This window comes from Pongo abelii, chromosome 6, assembly GCF_028885655.2.
Source record: "Pongo abelii isolate AG06213 chromosome 6, NHGRI_mPonAbe1-v2.0_pri, whole genome shotgun sequence".
Taxonomy (NCBI): Eukaryota; Metazoa; Chordata; class Mammalia; order Primates; family Hominidae; genus Pongo; species Pongo abelii.
In genome coordinates, this window is record NC_071991.2 from 22,222,747 (window position 1) to 22,241,776 (window position 19,030).

General features: G+C 36.7%; 1 protein-coding gene across 1 annotated transcript in view; it reads right to left on the reverse strand.

The window, feature by feature from the left end:
- Positions 1-18,547, reverse strand: part of LOC112134373 (uncharacterized) — a 49,167-nt gene extending 30,620 nt beyond the window's left edge. Inside the window, exons 1-2 of the mRNA XM_054560126.1 lie at positions 18,352-18,547; positions 2,530-2,659 (exon numbers count right to left, since the gene is read on the reverse strand). Coding sequence (XP_054416101.1) covers positions 2,530-2,659; positions 18,352-18,547 — 326 coding nt within the window. The remainder of the gene's footprint in view (positions 1-2,529; positions 2,660-18,351) is intronic.
- Between the last annotated feature and the right edge of the window lie 483 nt (positions 18,548-19,030).

Sequence of the window (19,030 nt, forward strand, 5' to 3'; positions counted from 1 at the left end):
TTCTCCCAGAACATTGTTCTGACCTCAGCCATAGGGTCTTGACAGAAATGGACAGATGAGTGTAAAAGCCCATTGGCTTTATCATAATGGATGCCACTGAATGTGACAAGACCTCCTTAAACAACTCTGCCTACAAATCAGCATTCCATGCCTTTACACTTCAAAATGACACCACCTGCTCCCTCCCAGAGCACAGTCTTTCCTTAAGGAATCTGTCCTCCCTGTCTTCCCAGGCTCCAGGAAGGCAAGGATGGTGCATCAATTCTGATTTGAAGTATATACTTTGGAAAAATATATATAATATATTATATATAATATATTCTATAACATGTATATAATATTATATAATATGTAATATATAATATATAATATATAGTATAATATATAATATATAGTATATAGTATAATATATAATATATAGTATATAGTATACATAATTATATGTAATATAATATATAATATAATACTATATATTATATGTTATATATATATTATTTATATATATAATAGTATATGTATTATATATATGTTATATATAATATATATTATATATAATATATATAATACATATACTATTATATATAATATTATATATAATATATAATATATTATATACATGCTATATAATATTGCTATATAATATTGCTATATAATATGCTATATATTATATATATAATATTATATATTATATAGCATGTATATATAATATATATAATATATAATATATAATATATAATATATATTATATATTATATTGCATGTATATAATCTTATATATTATATAACATGTATATATTATATATTATATAGCATGTATATAATATATATTATATAACATGTAATATAATATATAACATGTATATAATATATAACATGTATATAATATATATTATATATTATATAACATATATAATATTATATAATATATAATATATTATATATAATACGTATATAACATTATATATTATATATAATATGTATATAATATATAATACATATTATATATAATATGTATATAATATATAATACCTTATATATTATATGTATATTATATATTATACATTATATATTATATGTCTATAATATACATTATACATTATATATTATATGTATATAATATATATTATACATTATATATAATATGTATATAATATATATAATACATTATATATGTCTATAATATATAATACATTATATATAATATGTCTATAATATATAATACATTATATATAATGTCTATAATATATAATACATTATATATAATATGTCTATAATATATAATACATTATATATAATATGTCTATAATATATAATACATTATATATAATATGTCTATAATATATATTATATATAATATGTCTATAATATATATCATATACGAATATAATATATATCATATACGATATGTATATAATATATATCATATACGATATGTATATAATATATATCATATACGATATGTATATAATATATATCATATACGATATGTATATAATATATATCATATACGATATGTATATAATATATATCATATATTATATACGATATGTATATAATATATATCATATATTATATATGATATGTATATAATATATATCATATATTATATATGATATGTATATAATATATATCATATATTATATATGATATGTATATTATATATCATATATTATATATGATATGTATATAATATATATCATATATTATATATGATATGTATATAATATATATCATATATTATATATGATATGTATATAATATATATCATATATTATATATGATATGTATATAATATATATCATATATTATATATGATATGTATATAATATATATCATATATTATATATGATATGTATATAATATATATCATATATTATATATGATATGTATATAATATATATCATATATTATATATGATATGTATATAATATATATCATATATTATATATGATATGTATATAATATATATCATATATTATATATGATATGTATATAATATATATCATATATTATATATGATATGTATATAATATATATCATATATTATATATGATATGTATATAATATATATCATATATTATATATGATATGTATATAATATATATCATATATTATATATGATATGTATATAATATATATCATATATTATATATGATATGTATATAATATATATCATATATTATATATGATATGTATATAATATATTGGCCATGTTGGCCAGGCTGGTCTCCAACTCCTAACCTCAGGTGATCCACCCATCTTGGCCTCCCAAAGTCCTGGAATTACAGGCATGGGCCACCATGCCTGGCCAAATGCCAGTTTTATAGCTGCAATATATGTTTTTTATATACATATAATATATAAAAACCTGCTGCAAAATAAAACTGAATGGAAAAGGGGCTTGAGACTGTCAGGTCAGAGTCTGTCGGGCGTCAGTCCTGCTTGGGTTGCAGCTGCCGCTTCCAGGCCTCGCTCAGGTAAACTAGTCGTTTGTAGTTGATAATGAGAAGAAGGAAGTTCAGCACGTACGTGACGATGCAGATGATGCAGAACTCCTTCAGCACAAAGTACAGAATGTAGGCCAGGTACAGGGACCCCAGGACTGACATGATGGAGGACGTCATGAGGATCAAAGCTGCCACGGCGCTTGCTGTCATGCCTGTAAGAGAAGAGACGCAGGCTCAATCAGGCCTTGGTGCTGGAGAGAGGCTTTCTGAGTGACAAGGACTAACACCGTGTGACTTGCTGCAGTGTTTGAATACTGATCTTCCTGCCATACTCTGAAAATTGAGAACAGAAATACTAGTCTGTTTTGTTAAAATTATACAGGTTGACTCTGCAGATCAAATGCCAGGTATGAGGTTTTTTTTTTTTTGAGATGGAGTCTCACTCTATTGCCCAGGCTGGAGTGCAGTGGCACAATCTCACCTCACTGCAACCTCTACCTCCCAGGTTTAAGCAATTCTCCTGCCTCAGCCTCCCAAGTAGCCAGGATTACAGGCACGTGCCACCATGCCTGGCTAATTTTTGTATTTTTAGTAGAGACGGGCTTTCACCATGTTGGCCAGGCTGGTCTCCAACTCCTAACCTCAGGTGATCCACCCGCCTCGGCATCCCAAAGTGCTGGGATTACAGGCGTGGGTCACCATGCCTGGCCAAATGCCGGTTTTATAGCTGCAATGTTTTCGATTTCTCAATCTTTCAGGTGAAATATTACTAATTTCACGAACTAGCCTAGTTGAAAATATGCACACAAAGAAAACATGCAATCTCACAATTGCATTAAGCAATGAAGCTGACTTGTAACATCAACAGCCCCAAGACACCAAATGAATAAAGGGACATAAGGACCACAACCTTTTTCTTCTGAGCTGCACTCATTTGGTTAGAACATTCTCTGGCCGTTCACTACATCCTGCTCATCTGTGGAAAGTAAAATTTGCTTTTCCATGTTTAGATCAAATTGATTAAAAATCCACAATGAGAGGTTAGGTGGATAAGGGAAAGCATATTTAGCCCATTGGCTGCATGTGGGTCAAACCTGATCAAGAAAAATGGTGGACATGTGTGCTAAACCCAGGCTCTCAATACAAAAAGGCACCTGAAGCCAGGCATGGTGGCTCATGCCTGTAATCCCAGCACTTTGGGAGGCTGAGGCAGGCAGATCATTTGAGATCAGGAGTTTGAGACCAGCCTGGCCAACATGGTGAAACCCAGTCTCTACTAAAAAATATCAAAAAAAAAAAAAAAAAAAAAAGAGGAGGCTGAGGCATGAGAATTACTTGAACCCAGGGGGCGGAGGTTGCAGCAAGCTCAGATTGCGCCACTGCACTCCAGCCTGGGTGACAGAGTGAGACTCTGTTTCAAAAAAAAAAGTGGCCAGGGCGGTGGCTCATGCCTCTACTCCCAGCACTTTGGGAGGCCGAGGTGAGCAGACCATGAGGTCAGGAGATTGAGACCATCCTGGCTAACATGGTGAAACCCTGTCTCTACTAAAAATACAAAAAAATTAGCCAGGCGTGGTGGCGGGTGCCTGTAGTCCAAGCTACTTGGGAGGCTGAGGCAGGAGAATGGTGTGAACCCAGGAGGCAGAGCCTGCAGTGAGCCGAGATCACGCCACTGCACTCCAGCCTGGGCGACAGAGTGAGACTCTGTCTCAACAACAACAAAAATAAAAATAAAAAAAGGAAAAAAAGTCCCCTGAATTCTGGACTCTATCTTCACATGTATTGTTTTTAATTTCCTATTGGCAACAGTATGGAGAATATGTGCATTTATTTTCAAGGACAGAGAAGGCAGAGTATGTTAAACTACCCTCCTACCCAACGACACATGGATAAGGATAACAGAAACAGGAACAAAACAACAGGTGGGAGCAGGTTTAAAGAAGTCAATTAAAGAGCTGAAATCCTGGGCCCTGTTGGCAAAAAGAAAAGCAATAAGAAGATGCCTCTGGGCTGGCTGCAGCACAGCCGCGGGACTAGATGCTTTCATAGGGCACTTCAAGACTAAGGTGCTGCTGAATTACTTATTGCAGGGACTAGCAAATCTGGCCAGCTACCTGCTTTAGTAAATAAAGTTTTATTGGCACCCAGCCATGCTCATTCATTTATGTAATATCTGTGACTGCTTTCACGCTAGAAGGCAGAGTTGAGTGGCTGCGGCAACTGGCAAAGCCTAAACGATTTTCTGCCAGGCCCTTTACTGAAAATGTTTGCTGACTTCACCTACGCTAAACAACTAACATTTCAAAATTAATGCGGTCACAATTTTATCTAAGAAAGTTAATTTCAAAATGATATGGGCAAGTTATTTCTTCCTCCATGCTTCTTTTTTCTCAACTGTAAAACTGGGATAACAATCATACCTACTTTCCAAGACTGCTGGACAATTAAATGAGCTGAGGTAATGCAGGGTTAAAGCACTTAGAATACTCTATAAACAAGAGCTATCCGTTAAATACTACTGTAATGCAACTGGATACTTGTGGCTTGCTCAGGGTAAAATTCCCAGTGGAATTTAAAATGTGCTGTAACTCTACATAAATGATGGTACAATTATACAATGAATTATTCTGCAGCTGTAAAAAAGAATGAAGACATTTAATAAACTGATATGGAAAAAATCACAATATATCCATCAAGCAAAAAAAGAAAAGAAAATGCAAGCTGTAGGATAGAACAGTGGGTATAACATCTGCCTTTTATATTTTAAAAAGGAGGAAAATTAAGATTGTGTATTTGTGCTTTCTTGTATATACATAAAGAAACTCTAAAACAATAACAAGCTACCAGTCACGGCTGAGGAGCAGTGGAAACCAGGCAAAAAGGGAAGGGGTGGGACAAATTTTTCTTTGTGTAACATTTTACACATATATAGTTTTTCCTGAAGGAGTCTCACTCTGTCGCCCAGGCTGGAGTGCAATGGTGTGATGTCAGCTCACTGCAATCTCCACCTCCTGGGTTCAAGCAATTCTCCTGCCCCAGCCTCCCAAGTAGCTGGGATTACAGGTGTGCATCACCACATCTGGCTGTTTTTTGTATTTTTGGTGGAGACGGGGATTCACTGTGTTGGCCCTGTTGGTCTTGAACTCCTGACCTCGTGATCTGCCCATCTTGGCCTCCCAAAATGCTGGAATTATAGGCACAAGCCACTGCACCTGGTCCTTTTTTAAAACTTTTGAACCATGTGAATGGATTACCTATGAAAAAATTAAATTAAAAATGCTGTAGCTCAAACAGCTTGGAAGGGAGTAGAGATGCCGTGCTCTGGAAACTGTTAGGTTAGTTCAAATGTGCCTCCCATGAAGACACCAACATTAAAAGGCACGTGAAGCATCTAAATGCAAATCAAAAAATGCAGATGAAAAAACACATATAATAAATATGATTTAAAATATGTATATACCATGGCATTAAATTAATGGTAAAACAAAAATTTGGCTGTTGCACCTCTATCTTCAAAAGTTAATCTAGTCAGAGGCTTTTCTTAGGTTCTTTGCCTTTAAGGGGAAAATGCCTTGCATTTGGATTTATACTTCATATTCTTCTCTGGAAATCCAATACAATGGAAATATGCAGAATACAGAGTGAAATTTCTCCCTCCTCCCCAACCACCAGACCCTTTTCTATGCATTTACATGCATGTATACAAACATGTTTATCCTATACCTATTATACCAAAATTCACTTTTTTCACTAAATGGTGTCTTTATCTTTCTAGGATACAAATATACATCTCCTTTTTCTTTTAATGGCTACATAGTATTTCATAGTATTTTCTAATTTATTCAACCATTACCTACTTCTAAGCTACCTCCTTTTTTTTTTTTTTTTGCTATTTTACACTGTACTGCTATGAATATCCTTGTGCACATCTTTGTACTTCTGCAAGATAAATACATAGATATGGAACTGGGCAAACTAGACAGAACCACTGAGGATGATTTAGATTTACAATTTGCCTCATAAAAAATCAATTTCAGATAGGAGAGTTACATGTATTTTTAATGAACCAAATCAAAAGAGCTGACAGGTAATGGAATATTAACAATTAAAATACAAAAGCACTGGTATGCAACAAGATCTACAAAAAAGCAAAATAAAATGGAAAGGCAACAATGGATGGATTTAACTCTAAAAGTATAAAAACTTAATACGATACAAAGCCATAACACTAACAAAAAAGGATAAAGAATGTGTAAAATGTTTGTAACACATATAAAAATGTACTATTATCAGGATCCCAATAACTAAATGGGCGATAAAAGGAAATTAAAAAGAGTAAAATTTAAAGTAATAGGTATTAATGTGTAACTATTAGCAATTTTTCTAATTATTATCATTACATGAATAATGTAATGATTATCATTATAATAAAGAAGATTATCATTACAATAAAAAAAGAAATTTTTCAAAACACTTTTTAAAAATAAAGATGGCTGGAGCTTCAGGGAAACCAAAGAACTGAGAGAAAAGCAACTTGGTAACACTGATTAAAATTGAAAATATCTGTGTCTTTTGAGCCTATGCCTGGAAATTTATTTTGTGGAGATAATTCAAAGAAGGAAGGAGCGGGAGGTCTTTAAACAAAGTTGATCACTGCAGCATTATTTAGAAGTAAAAGGTGGGAAACCTAGATGTTAACAATAACACTTAGGACAAATAACACTATGTTGAAACAAAGTTCACACTAAATTATTATTAGTTTTTGAGACAGGGTCTTGCTCTGTCCCCCAGGCTGGAGTGCAGTGGTGTGATCTCAGGTCCCTGCAACCTCCATCTCTTGGACTCAAGCAATTCTCTCATCTCAGCCTTTCAAGTAGCTGGGACAACAGGTGTGTGCCACCACACCCAGCTAATTTTTGTATTTTCTGTAGAGACGGAGTCTCACCATGTTGCCCAGGCTCATCTTGAACTCCTGGGTTCAAGTGATTTGCCCTTCTCAGCCTCCCAAAGTGCTAGAATTACAGGCGTGAGCCACCACACCTGGCCCCAAATTATTATTACTATTTTTGAGATGGAGTTTCACTCTTGTTGCCCAGACTGGAGTGCAATGGCACAATCTCAGCTCACTATACCCTCCGTCTCCTGGGTTCAAGTGATTCTCTGGACTCAGCCTCCCGAGTAGCTGGGATTACAGGCATGTGCCACTACACCCAGCTAATTTTGTATTTGTAGGGAAAAGAAAGAAAGATCAGACTGTTATTGTGTCTATGTAGAAAGGGAAGACATAAGAAACTCCATTTTGACCTGTACCCTGAACAATTGCTTTGCCCTGAGATGCTGTTAATCTGTAACTTTGCCCCAACCTTGTGCTCACAGAAACATGTGTTGTGTGGAATCAAGGTTTAAGGGATCTAGGGCTGTGAGGATGTGCCTTGTTAACAAATGTTTACAGGTGGTATGCTTGGTAAAAGTCATCGCCATTTTCCAGTCTTGATAAACCAGGGGCACAATGCACTGCGGAAAGCCACAGGGACTTCTGCCCTGGAAAGCCTGGTATTGTCCAAGGTTTTTCCCCATGTGATCATCTGAAGTATGGCCTCGTGGGATGGGAAAGACCTGACCGTCCCCCAGCCTGCCACCCATGAAGGGTCTGTGCTGAGGTGGATTAGTAAAAGAGGAAGGCCTCTTGCAGTTGAAATAAGAGGAAGGCCTCTGTCTCCTGCCTCCCCCTGGGAACAGAATGTCTCAGTATAAAACCCAATAGTACATTTGTTCAATTCTGAGATAGGAGAGAAAGCACCCTGTGGCAGGAAGTGAGACATGTTGGCAGCAATGCTGCTTTGTTATTCTTTACTCCACTGAGATGTTTGGGTGGAGAGAAGTATAAATCCCACATACATTTACATCCAGGCATAGTACATTCCCTTGAACTTATTTGTGATGGAGATTCCTTTGCTCACATGTTTTCTTGCTGACCTTCTCTCCACTATCACCCTGCTCTCCTGCCACATTCCTCTTGCTGAGATAGTGAAAATAGTAATCAATAAATACTAAGGGAAATCAGAGACCGGTGCCGGTGCAGTCCTCTGTATGCTGAGCACCAGTCCCCTGGGCCCACTTTTCTTTCTCTATACTTTGTCTCTGTCTTATTTCTTTTCTCAGTCTCTCATCCCACCTGATGAGAAATACCCACAGGTTTGGAGGGGCAGGCCACCCCTTCATCTGGTGCCCAATGTGGGGCCTTTCTCTAGGGTGAAGGTATGCTAAGAATGTAAGCATTGAAGACAGTCGATGAGAGATTCCCAAGTACATCCATGGTCAGCCTTGTGGTAAGCTTGTGTGCTCGGAGGAACCCAGGGTAACAATGGGACAAACTGAAAGTAAATATGTCTCATCTCAGCTTCATTAAAATTCTCTTAAGAAGAGGGGGAGTTAGAGCTTCTACAGAAAATTTAATTATGCTATTTCAAACAACAGAACAATTCTGCCCATGGTTTCCAGAACAGGGAACTTTAGATCTAAAAGATTGGGAAAAAATTGGCAAAAAAAATTAAAACAAACAATTAGGAAAGGTAAAATCACCCCACTTACAGTATGGAATGATAGGGCCATTATTAAAGCAACTTTAAAACCGTTTCAATAGAAGAAGAGAGCATTTCAGTTTCTGATGCCCCTGAAAGCTCTGTAATAGATTGTAAAGAAGAGGCAGGAACAGAATCCCAGAAAGGAACGGAAAGTTCACATTGTAAATATGTAGCAGATTCTGCAATGGCTCTGTCAACACAAAACATTGACTACAATCAATTACAGGAGGTAATCTATCCTAAAACATTAAAATTCGGGAGAAAAGGTCCAAAATCATCGGAGCCATTGGGGCTAAAACCACAATGGCCACTTCCTTCTCAGCTGAGTGACTGTTTGGGGAGGGAACCTGAAACTAGGCTCGCTGCAACTCAGCTTGCGGTGCCCATTATTGCCCAACCTACAGTTCACTATGGTGAGGGAACAATTCAGACTCACCCTGCAGCATCCTGTCTGGGTCAAACAGTGGCCGCTCCCTAAGAAAAAGTTGGGGCGCTACATAAAATAGTTAGAAACTATTTTAAAAAGGACATGTTTCACCCACTTTTCTCTCCTTAGAATTCTCCAGTGTTTGTAATTAAAAAAAAATCCAGCAGATGGCGCATGCTGACCGACTTAAGAGCCGTTAATGCCATAATTCAACCAATGGGGGGCTCTCCAACCCGGATTGCCCTCTCTGGCCATGATCCCCAAAGATTGGCCTTTAATATAATTGATCTAAAGAATTCCTTTTTTACCATTCCTCTGGCAAAACAGGATTTTGAAAAATTTGCTTTTACTCTACCAGCCATAAATAATAAAGAACCAGCCACCAGGTTTCAGTGAAAAGTGTTGCCTCAGGAAATGCTTAACAGTCCAACTATTTGTCAGACTTTTGTAGCTCAAACTCTTCAACCAGTTAGAGACAAATTTTCAGACTGTTATATAATTCATTATGTTGATGATATTTTGTGTGCTACAAAAACGAGAGACAAATTAATTGACTGTTACACATTTCTACAGACAGAGGTTACATACACAGGACTGACAATAGCATCTGATAAGATTCAGACCTCTACTCCTTTTCATTATTTGGAAATACAGGTAAAGGAAAGGAAAATTAAACCACAAAAAATAAAAATTAAAAAGACATTAAAAACATTAAATGACTTTCAAAAATTGCTAGGAGATATTAATTGGATTTGGCCAACTCTAGACATCCCTACTTATGCCATATCAAATTTGTTCTTTATCTCGAGAGGGGATCCAAAATTAAATAGTGAAAGAACATCAACTCCACAGGCAACTAAAAAAATTAAATTAGTTAAAAAAAAATTCAGTCAGCACAAGTAAATAAAATAGATCACTTTCACTTAGCCCGACTCCAACTTTTGATTTTTGCTACTACACATTCTCCAACAGACATTATTGTTCAAAATACAGATCTTGTGGAGTGGTCATTCCTTCCTCACAGTACAATTAAGACTTTTACATTGTATTTAGATCAAATGGCTACATTAATTGGTCAGGCAAGACTACAAATAGTAAAATTGTGTGGAAGTGACCCCAATAAAATCATTGTTCCTTTAAGCAAGGAACAGGTTAAACAAGCCTTTATCAATTCTGGTGCATGGCAGATTGGTCTTACTAATTTTGTGGAAATTATTGATAATCATCCCCCAAAATCAAAAATCTTCCAGTTTTTAAAATTGACTACTTGGATTTTACCTAAAATTGACATAAACCTTTAAAAAATGTTCTGATGGTGTTTACTGATGGTTCCAGCAATGGAAAAGTTGCTTATACTGGGCTAAAAGAATGAGTCATTGAAACTCAATATCACTCAGCTCAAAGAGTGGAGTTGGTTACTATCATTTCAGTGTTACAAGATTTTAATCAGCCTATTAACATTGTATCAGATTCTGCATATGTAGTACAGGCTACAAAGGATGTTGAGACAGCGCTGATCAAATATAGTATGGATGATCAGTTAAACCAGCTGTTTAATTTGTGACAACAAACTGTAGAAAAAAGAAATTTCCCATTTTATATTATTCATATTTGAGCACATACTAATTTACCAGGGCCTTTAACTAAAACAAACGAGCTGCCTTGCTAGTATCATCTGCATTAATAAAAGCATGAGAACTTCATGCCTTAACTCATGTGAATACAAGAGGACTAAAAAACAAATTTGATATCACATGGAAACAGGCAAAAAATATTGTACAACACTGCACGCAGTGTCAAGTCCTACACCTGACCACTCAAGAGGCAGTAGTTAATCCCAGAGGTCTATGTCCTAATACGTTATGGCAAATGAATGTCACACATGTACCTTCATTTGAAAAATTGTCATTTGTCCATGTGGCAGTTGATGCTTATTCACATTTTGTATGGACAACTTGCCAGACCAAAAAAAGTACTTCCTATGTTAATAAACATTTATTATCTTGTTTTACTGTCATAGAAGTTCCAAAAAAATTTAAAACAGATAATGGGCCAGGATACTATAGTAAAACATTTCAAAAATTCTTAAATCAGTGAAAAATTACACATACAGCAGGAATCCCTTGTAATTCCCATAATTAAAAGAACTAATAGAACACTCAAAACTCAATTAGTTAAATGAACAACAAAAAAATAGTAAGGAGTATAACACTCCCCAAATACAACTTAATCTAGCACTCTATACTTTAAATTTTTTAAACATTTATAAAAATCAGACCACTACTTCTACAAAACAACATTTTACTGAAAAAAACTGATTTGGTGAAAAAACAACAAAAATAAGACATAAAAAATAAAAAAGATAATAACATGGGGGAGAGGGTTTACTTGTGTTTCACCAGAAAAAAATCAGCTTCCTGTTTGAATACCCACTAGGCATTTAAAGTTCTACAATAAACCCATCGAAGATGCAAAAAAAAAGCACCTCTGCAAAAACAAAATACCTGCAATCAAGCATCATCGACTCACCAAGTAAACAAAATGGTAATATCAAAAAAACAGATAAAGCTGTCATCCACCAAAAAAGCGGAGCGGCCGACCTGGGGTTCACTAAAGAAGCTGACACAGTTAGCTAAAAAAAGCCTAAAAAAAACAAGGGTAACACAAACTCTAGAAAATATACTGGTTACAGCTTTGATAATTGTATCAATGGTGGTAAGTCTCCCCATGTCTGCAGAAACAGCTGCAGCTAATTATACTTACTGGGCCTGTGTGCCTTTCCTGCCCTTAATTCGGGCAGTCACATGGATAAATCATCCTATTAAAGGATATGTTAATAATAGTGCATGGGTACCAGGCCCCACAGATGATCATTGCCCTGCCCAATCTAAAAAAAAAAGAAATAATAATAAATATTTCCATTGGGTATTATTATCCCCCTATTTGCCTAGAAAAGGCACCAGGATGCTTAATGTCTACAGCCCAAAATTGGTGGGTAGAAGTACCTACTGTCAGTGCCACCAGTAGATTTACTTATCACATGGTAAGTGAAATGTCACTCGAGCCACAGATAAATAATTTACAGGACTCTTCTTATCAAAGATCATTAAAATTTAGGTGTAAGGGGAAGACTTGCCCCAAGAAATTCCCAAAAAATCAAAAGGCCCAAAAGTCTTAGTTTGGAAAAAATGTGTGACTGATACTGTGGTGGTATTACAAAATAATAAATTCAAAACTATTATAAACTGGGCCCCTTGAGGCCAATTATATTATAATTGTACAGGCCAGACTCACTCATGTTCACAGGCCCCATCCGTCTGGCCCACTGATCCAACCTCTAATAGTGATTTAACTAAAAGGCAAGACCAGGTTTATAAAAGGTTAAAATCACCCTATCCATAAAAATGGGGTAAAAAGAGAATTTCATCACCTCAACCAAAGTTAGTTAGTCCTGTTGCTAGTCCTAAACATCCAAAATTACAAAAACTTACTGTGGCTTTGCACCACATTAAAATTTGGTCTGGAAATCAAGCTATAAAACAAAAAAGTCATAAGCCATATTGTACTATCAACCTAAATTCCAATTTAACAATTCCTTTACAAAGTTATGTAAAACCCCCTTATATACTAGTTGTAAAAAACATAGTTATTAAACCAGATTCCCAAACTATAACCTGTGAAAATTGTAGATTGTTTGCTTGCATTGATTCAACTTTTAATTGGCAGCACCGTATTCTGCTAGTGAGGGCAAGAGAGAGCGTGTGGATCCCTGTGTCCATAGACCGACCATGACAGTCTTCCCCATCTGTCCATATTTTAACAAAAGTATTAAAAAAAAGTTCTAACTAGATCCAAAAATTCATTTTTACTTTAATTACAGTGATTATGGGTCTTATTGCAGTCACAGCTACTGCTGCGGCTGCTGGAATTGCTTTACACTCCTCTGTTCAAACTGCAGAATATGTAAATAATTGACAAAAGAATTCCTCAAAATTGTGGAATTCTCAGACCCAAATAGATCAAAAATTGGCAAACCAAATTAATAATCTTAGACAAACTGTCATTTAAATGACAGATAGGCTCATAAGCTTGAAATATCTTTTTCAGTTACAGTGTGACTGAAATATGTCAGATTTTTGTATTACACCCCGAGCCTATAATGAGTCTGAACATCAATGGGACGTGGTTAAATGCCATCTACAAAAAAGAAAAAATAATCTTACTTTAAATATTTCGAAATTAAAAAAACAAATTTTTAAGGCATCAAAAGCCCATTTAAATTTGGTACCAAAAACTAAGACAATTGTAAAAGCTGTTGATGGCCTCACAAATCTTAACCTCATCACTTGGGTTAAACTATCAAAAGTTCCACTATTGTAAATTTTGTATTAAACCTTGTATGCCTGTTCTGTCTGTTGTTAGTCTACAGGTGTATCTAACAGCTCCAAAAAGACAACAACCAACAAAAACAGGCCATAATGACTAAGGCGGTTTTGTCAAAAAGAAAAGGGGAATATGAAGGCAAAAGAAAGAGAGATCAGACTGTTACTGTGTCTATGTAGAAAAGGAAGACACAAGAAACTCCATTTTGACCTGTACCCTGAACAATTGCTTTGCCCTGAGATGCTGTTAATCTGTAACTTTGCCCCAACCTTGTGCTCACAAAAACATGTGTTGTATGGAATCAAGGTTTAAGGGATCTAGGGCTGTGCAGGATGTGCCTTGTTAACAAAATGTTTACAGGCAGTATGCTTGGTAAGAGTCATCACCATTCTCCCGTCTCAATAAACCAGGGGCACAATGCACTGCAGAAAGCCGCAGGGACCTCTGCCCTGGAAAGCCTGGTATTGTCCAAGGTTTCTGCCCATGTGATCATCTGAAGTATGGCCTCATGGGATGGGAAAGACCTGACCGTCCCCCAGCCTGCCACCCATGAATTGTCTGTGCTGAGGTGGATTAGTAAAAGAGGAAGGCCTCTTGCAGTTGAAATAAGAGGAAGGCCTCTGTCTCCTGCCTGCCTCTGGGAATGGAATGTCTCGGTATAAAACCTGATTGTACATTTGTTCAATTCTGAGATAGGAGAGAAAGCACCCTGTGGCAGGAAGTGAGACATGTTGGCAGCAATGCTGCTTTGTTATTCTTTACTCCACTGAGATGTTTGGGTGGAAAAAAGCATAAATCTGGCCTACGTACACATCCAGACATAGTGCCTTCCCTTAAACTTATTTGTGACACAGATTCCTTTACTCACATTTTCTTGCTGACCTTCGCTCCACTATCACCCTGCTCTCCTGCCACATTCCTCTCACTAAAATAGTAAAAATAGTAATAAATACTAAGAAAACTCAGAGACCGGTGCCAGTGTAGGTCCTCCATATGCTGAACACCAGTCCCCTGGGCCTACTTTTTTTTCTCTATACTTTGTCTCTGTGTCTTATTTCTTTTCTCAGTCTCTCATCCCACCTGACAAGAAATACCCACAGGTGTGGAGGGGCAGGCCACCTTTTCAGTATTTTTAGTAGAGACGGGTTTTCTTTATGTTGGTCAGGCTGGTCTCGAACTCCCAACCTCAGGTGATCCACCAACCTCGGCCTCCCAAAGTGCTGGGATTACAGGTGTGAGCCACCGCACCCAGCCCCCAAATGATTTTTTAAAGCAGAAGGCTGTAGAATTAATGAATATATAAAGGTGATGGGATTATGAATATGGTTTCTTGTTAATGTCCCCTTAATATATGATATTTTTCAGCCGGGTACGATGGCTCACGCTTGTAATCCCAGCACTTTGGGAGGCCGAGGAGGGTGGATCGCGAGGTCAGGAGATCCAGACCATCCTAACACGGTGAACCCCCGTCTCTACTAAAAATACAAAAAAAAATTAGCCGGGTGTCGTGGCGGGTGCCTGTAGTCCCAGCTACTCAGGAGGCTGAGGCAGGAGAATGGCTTGAACCTGGGAGGCAGAGCTTGCAGTGAGCTGAGATAGCACCACTGCACTCCAGCCCGGGCAACAGAGTGAGACTCCGTCTCAAAAAACAAACAAACAAACAAAAAAAAATATATATATATGATATTTTTCAAGGCTACAGAGTCTATAAAATAAGGAAAAACATTTACAGGGAAAATGGAAGTGATAATTTCCTGGAATGGGACTGGTTTTTCTGGACATCATGAGATACTGCTCTCCATGATTAAACAGTAATTGACATAAATTCAACATTAATATAATAAAAATCTTGGTGAATCAAGTTTTCACAACACAAAAATGTTGTACACACTAGTGGTTCTATAAATAACACATGCTTTTATTTAACATCAAGACACTTCAGGGCAAAGACACAAACTATTAAATGGAATATAACAAACTTATTTTTATATTGATAAATGCTTACCAAGCAATAACTGTAATATATAAAATATAAGTCCAAAGACACTTTTTGGCTGGTTTAATACACCATCCTTTCCAAAAATGGAACCCAAAAGACCAAATCCTCGACCCCATCTGTAAAATAAGGAAAACCAGTAACCCTATATTTGAATTTCCCTGTTTTAAAAAATGTATAATTATTTGAGAATGTTATCCAATTCTAAAATCAACTAAGTTGTCAAATGTCTTAAATGTCCTGTGTTGAGAGAGTGATTTGCCCCAAAGAGAGGGAGACCAGTCACTAGATTTCTGATTAGAAATAATCATCTAAAATGAACATATCTAAAGGTGCCAGTATACCCATCTGAATCTCTCAGTTGCCAATTTCTATATATTCTGTTCTCCAGAAGGTAGGGTAAAGTATTTGTTTTCCAATGGCATTAGACTTTGCAGAAGGAGACTTCTCTATGTTTAAGCCAAGGTCTCTTAACAGTGGACCACTGATATTTTGGGCTAGAGAATTCTTTGTGCTGTGGGGTGTTCTCTGCATTACATAACTAACAGTACCCTGGGGATCCCCCAACTAGATGCTGCCAGTACTCCTCCACCCCAGGTGTGACTACCAAAAATGTGGTCACAGCCATTGCCAAACATCCGCTGGGACACAACTGCCCCCAGTTGAAAGCCATAGATATAAGGGGTGCTATTTATTCACTCAAAGAATATAGATTGAAAAGTTGTTTCTTCACAAATTTCACCAGGATATGCATTAAGAAATATACTGGGAATGTATTTTTTACATGTAGGGCCATGCCTGTGACTCACGCCTGTAATCCTAGCACCTTGGGAGGCTGAGGTGAGCAGATCACATGGTCAAGAGTTTGAGACCAGGCTGGCCAACATGGTGAAACCCCTGTCTCTACTCAAAATATAAAAAATTAGCCAGGAATGGTAGCGTGCGCCTGTAATCCCAGCTACTTGGGAGGCTGAGGCAGGAGAATCGCTTGAACCCAGGAGGCAGAGGTTGCAGTGAGCCGAGATTGCACCACTGCACTCCAGCCTGGGCAACAAGAGCAAAACTCCACTTCAAAAAAAAATGCAGGACAATATCAGAAACTGTAGGTCTTTTCTGGAATCCTATCTCAGAAGTAAAAAACTGGATACATTATATGCCTTATCAGTTTTTATTTTCAATTTAACTTTAAATCTTGGATTTGACTTAATATTTTTAAAACCTGATTTTCTTTTTTTAAATTGTTAATACTGATTTGATAAAACTTGATACAAATAACAAGCTAACATTCATTGTGAATAACAAAACCTTTAAAGATAATGTTAACTCTGGATTGAATGAGAGTGCTTCTTAAATACTAAAAAAAAAAATAACAAGCTATGGTGTTAAGTCAGTAGAGAAACACTCTAAATAAAATCTAAACTTTGGTTCTGAAGACAAACTGCCCCAAAGCAAGGATAAATAAGTGATTCTCCATGGACCACAATAGTTTAATGGCACTCGATGCCCAAGATATAGAATGAAACCCCTGCATAACTGTGATGTTGGGAGAGAAAAATCACCCCAATTTTACAAACAAGTGAAAGCCATGAATATTATTATTATTATTATCATTTTTTTTGAGACGGAGTCTTGCTCTGTCACCCAGGCTAGAGTGCAGTGGACAGTCTCGGCTCACTGCAAGCTCTGCCTCCCGGGTTCATGCCATTCTCCTGCATCAGCCTCCAGAGTAGCTGGGACTACAGACACCTGCCACCACGCCCGGCTAATTTTCTGTATTTTTTTTTAGTAGAGACAGGGTTTCGCCATGTTAGCCAGGATGGTCTCAATCTCCTGACCTTGTGATCTGCCCGCCTTGGCCTCCCAAAGTGCTAGGATTACAGGTGTGAGCCAATGTGCCCAGCCACCATGAAGATTTTTATTGTACAATTATACAATCCTGTTTTTTTTTTTTTGTATTTTTTGTAGAATTGGGGCTTTGCCATGTGCCAAGGCTGGTCTCGAAGTACTGGACTCAAGCAATCCTCCCACCTTGGCCTCCCAAAGTGCTGGGATTACAGGCTGAGCTATCACACCCAGCCTTCAGTTATACATTTCAAAGAACATAAAATAATTTCCATTATATTCATTTATTCTTTCACTCATCTAAATACTTATTGAGCATGTACTGTGTGCTAGGTGCTGGGGATCCAGAAGTGAATGAGCCAGACAAGGTGATGCCCTTGTGGACCTTAAATTCTATTTAGGGAAGAGAAATAATAAACAGGTAAACAAATGCCCGATTACCTGCAGCAATGGACACACCTTGTAACACACACACAGGAAAATTAGAAGGGGAAGCTCTAGATCAGTGCTTCTGAAATTTTTAAAGTGCAATCACCTTGGGGCCTGGTTAAAATGTAGCTTTTCCTTCAGTGGGTCTGTGGTGGGGCCTAAGACTCTGCATTTCCAGAGAAAACACAACACAAAGTGAAACGCTTGCAGGTGATACTGACACTTCTGGTCTGAAGACCACACCACACTTGGAGATCCACAGCTGTGAGCAGAGAAGGGGTGCAGCAAGCTCCTCTCGCTCGATGGTCAGGAAGGACCTTTTCCAGGAATTACGTTTTGAATGAGATCCTGAGTGATGGTAAGCAATCGGTCGCATGAGCAATGGCAAGTCAAAGTCCTTGAGGTAGGAATGAGCTGTGGGTGTGCCAAGGAAGGCCATCGAGGCTGGGGGATGGTGATTGAGGAGACTGACAGGAGAACTGGGCGTGAGTCCAGTCATTTACATTATTTAGGGCCTTGTGTGTAGGCTGTGCTGAAGAGTTTGAATTTTATTCTAATTGCAGTGAAAGATGTTTAGTAGCTTTCAAACCGGAGAGTGAGATAAGCTTATTTATGATCACTCTTCGCTGTTGCATAAAGAACAAACTGCTGGGGGCCAGAGTACAGACAGGGAAACTATATGCAATCAAACCTCTTAGCCCTACTCATCCCAGGCAGCAATTCCAATTTAAATCACTGCCTTTGGCAACAGAAATAAGTGGCATACTGCCAAAATTATCATGGCTAAACAGAATTTTCATATATTCAAAGCATTGGTCTATGCTTGATTATTCATGTAAGATCACATGGGTATTTTCCTCAAAAACAATGTGGCAATCCACAAATGAATATATTATCAAAGTTATACATGCATAAGGTTTCA